A 3,105-nucleotide genomic window follows, 5' to 3' on the forward strand; every position below is an offset into this window, starting at 1 on the left:
AGTCGGCTCCTAAAGTCTGGATCATAAACCTCTCTAAGAGAAAAACCTCCATCCTCCTGGAAGTGATGAAACTCCAACCAGAGAAGAAACCAGTGATGGTGACAAACTGTTCACAGGAAGAGAGTGAAGCAAGACGTTTCAGGTAAATCAGACTGAATTTGAAATCTTTGCGCTTCATCAATGTTCGGACTTTAACCYTCAGCACATTTCCACTGCTTATTCCTGTTTATTGCCAATTCTAAAGGAGAACAGATTGTATCAGTCAGTTTGCAGTGCCTCTTCAGTTTTTGGATTGTTGTTTTAAATTTTGATATAATTTTTTTAAATTAATGGTACATATTGATTAAATTTAAATAGTCCATATTAATTGTATTAAACTGTAGACCAGGGCTTCCTAAGTCCATCCTGAAACTTTTAGATGGATCTGTTCTCCAACAACCTGAATGAAATGTCTGAATTCCCTCTGCAGTCACTCAGTTACTCAGCGCTGAAGAGCGCTGAATGAAAATCTGACAACCAGCCTTTCATTTGGGTAAAAGTYGAAGCAGCTTATCACCACAATGAGTAAGGTCTGCAGAAATGTTAGCTGGCCTTCTGCTGGCATAGAGCTGTGAAAGTCCTGGTCAGCCCTGATGGACCTCAGAYTGTTGACCTTCTGGCTTTTTGAAAGAGCCAAGCCACTCAGTGATGATCTAACAGGACAGAGGGAACAATGTCTTCCTTCCTGTGGAGGGCCAGTCCACTAGCTGGTGGGCCTTCATTTGAAAAGGATTTACAGCTCAAAACTGAAGTTTACAGATCCTGAATAAAAACACATCCACATTTTTTTCTTACTGATGTTAAATCTGACCAATTGGCCACTGGTGATTATTAGCTGATTTCCATGAAGAGGTATGGGATCAGTGTTTGCCGATCACTGTCTTTAGTTGCTGATTGGAAAACCAGGTCAGSTGTATGTTTTGCTGTGTGCAGTGCATCTACCACGCAGTAGCAAATCCTAACCAAMGTGAAACTTCTGACTTTGAGTGTTTCCASCTGATAGTCCGTCAGATTCGGTTTGATTCTGACTAAAACTGCAACATTTGTTACATTTTCTGCTGCTGCGGTTTGCATTCACACCACACTGAGTCAAACGATACAAACTAATCACCCAAATGTGACCAGATGACTTCCAACCTCCRCTGGCTTCACATTTCCATTTTCCTCCTCAGATAMSAGTCCATCTGTGGAAATGCCCAAAGAACTGCTTAGCCTCCAAAAATCAATCGATCAATCGATCGGTCTTAGGTGTGTTGCACATTTCAACAATAASGCCATTGAAAGTGTTTACATCAYAGAAACAGAAACAACCAACAATTGAAACGTTCCATCTTTCCAAGTGTTTTTATCRTCACACATCATAAATCTACTCTAACTTTCTCCACCGCGTCTCCACGCYTACGGAGCGYCCTGCCTGACAATCCACTGGTTTGATAACATCTTAMGACAYTTCTTTTTAGCAACATTTTTTTTTATTTGGTAATGGTTTTAGTCTTATTTGTTTAATTATTGGTATCCATTGTTATTKCTTGTTTTGTTTTTTAGACCTTTGTAGCCTTTTGAGTTCTCAGGGTACGAAGGACATTATGAATAAAACTATTATTATAGTTTGCTTGAGTTGTGGCCCATTCGTCCTGACAGATGGAGTCTCACTCTTCTCCAAAGGACTGATTTTGGGGCTGTGTGATGGCCACACCAAAACCCTGACCTTGTTGTCACTAARCCATGTTGTWAACGCTTTGGCTGCTAAGAGTGAGGCTCCATCTGGAAAACCAATCTGCTCAAGCTTTAACTTCCTACTAATGTCTAGCTTCAGTGTTTCTACTTAATGCTCTTTCCTCATCTATTTTCTGAAGTGCACCAGTTCCTCCTGCAGGAAAGCAAACCCACCACATGATGCTGCCACTKCTATGGTTCAGTCACAATGTAGAAAGAGTAAAAATCTAAAGATGGTCATTCTGACCAAACAGTTCCACTTCAGATTYATCCGACCACAGATCATCTCTCCAGAACCAAGGTCTTTGTCCCTGTGTGCAAAGTKATCTTATGTGATTCTCTTGCTGAAATATTAATTGCCCTTTGCAACTTAAATCAACCTGAAGTGAACTGAACTTCTGTAGTAATGSTCATTAAAGACWCATTAAAATACTSTTGTTAGTTAATAAATCAYTGAACTGCTTAGCACCACAACACATTAAAGATCTGCTGCTGTATTACCAACCTTCAGACCCCTCARGTTCTGGTTCTGCTCTGCATCAGAACCAAAACCAAACAAGAAGAAGCAGCATTCAGCTTCTATGCACCACAAATCTGGAACAAACTTCCAGAAAACTGTAAAACAGCTGAAACACTGAGTGCCTTTAAATCCAGACTAAAAACATGTTTGGAGTTCCCTTTGAAACCTCATGGTTTAAGAATTTAATGACTTAATGCAATGTTTTGATTGTTGATTCTATTTTTCATGACTTTGTGTTTTATGATGTCAAGCACTTTGAAAAGCCTTGCTGCTGAAATGTAACATACTAATACAACTTCACTGATTGATGATGGCTTCCTCCTCACAAGTCTCATCAGAAAGTGTAACTTAATGTATAGAACGTGACCTGGAGAGATCAAATCGGAACTAAATGCTTGTCTTGTAGTTTCAGTTTCAGTTTCGATCCTTGGAGCTCAGCTCRACCTGAACAAACAAAGTTCCTGGTGAATTTGTTCTGCGCTGCAGCAGAGAGAGAAATGCAGACAGGAGAGAAGATGTTGCAGGTGCTGGCATCGGTCTGCAGATATGAAACTTTCCCTTTTAATAAAAGAGACGACTTTTTTGAGTTTTTGAGCACTCTAACTCAGAGTGACTTCCTGCTGAGGCTGTACTCCTAGTTGAAGGACAGAGAGACTCAAACTGGTCTGAGTCTCCTTCCAACATTACAGTCAGTTTTCCATTTGGCACCTCCAGTTTGGTTCATAAACCTCTCAGAGAGAAAAACCTCCATCCTCCTGGAAGTGATGAAACTCCAACCAGAGAAGAAACCAGTGGAGCTTAAATGCTGCTCACATGAAGAGAGTGAAGTG

At 40.4% G+C, this 3,105-nt stretch overlaps 1 protein-coding gene across 2 annotated transcripts in view; it reads left to right on the forward strand.

Moving 5' to 3' along the window:
* Positions 1-3,099, forward strand: part of LOC103456594 (NACHT, LRR and PYD domains-containing protein 4B-like) — a 4,694-nt gene extending 1,595 nt beyond the window's left edge. The window contains exon 2 of one of the 2 annotated variants that reach the window (XM_008396252.1): positions 2,824-3,099. In XM_008396252.1, the coding sequence (XP_008394474.1) occupies positions 2,824-2,825 (2 nt within the window). In that variant the 3' untranslated portion in view covers positions 2,826-3,099. Of the gene's footprint in view, positions 1-2,819 lie in introns of both variants that reach the window. The other variant, XM_008396243.1, reaches the window with a different exon arrangement.
* The last annotated feature ends 6 nt before the right edge of the window (positions 3,100-3,105 follow it).

Source organism: Poecilia reticulata, linkage group LG2 (genome assembly GCF_000633615.1).
Source record: "Poecilia reticulata strain Guanapo linkage group LG2, Guppy_female_1.0+MT, whole genome shotgun sequence".
NCBI classification, from domain to species: domain Eukaryota; kingdom Metazoa; phylum Chordata; class Actinopteri; order Cyprinodontiformes; family Poeciliidae; genus Poecilia; species Poecilia reticulata.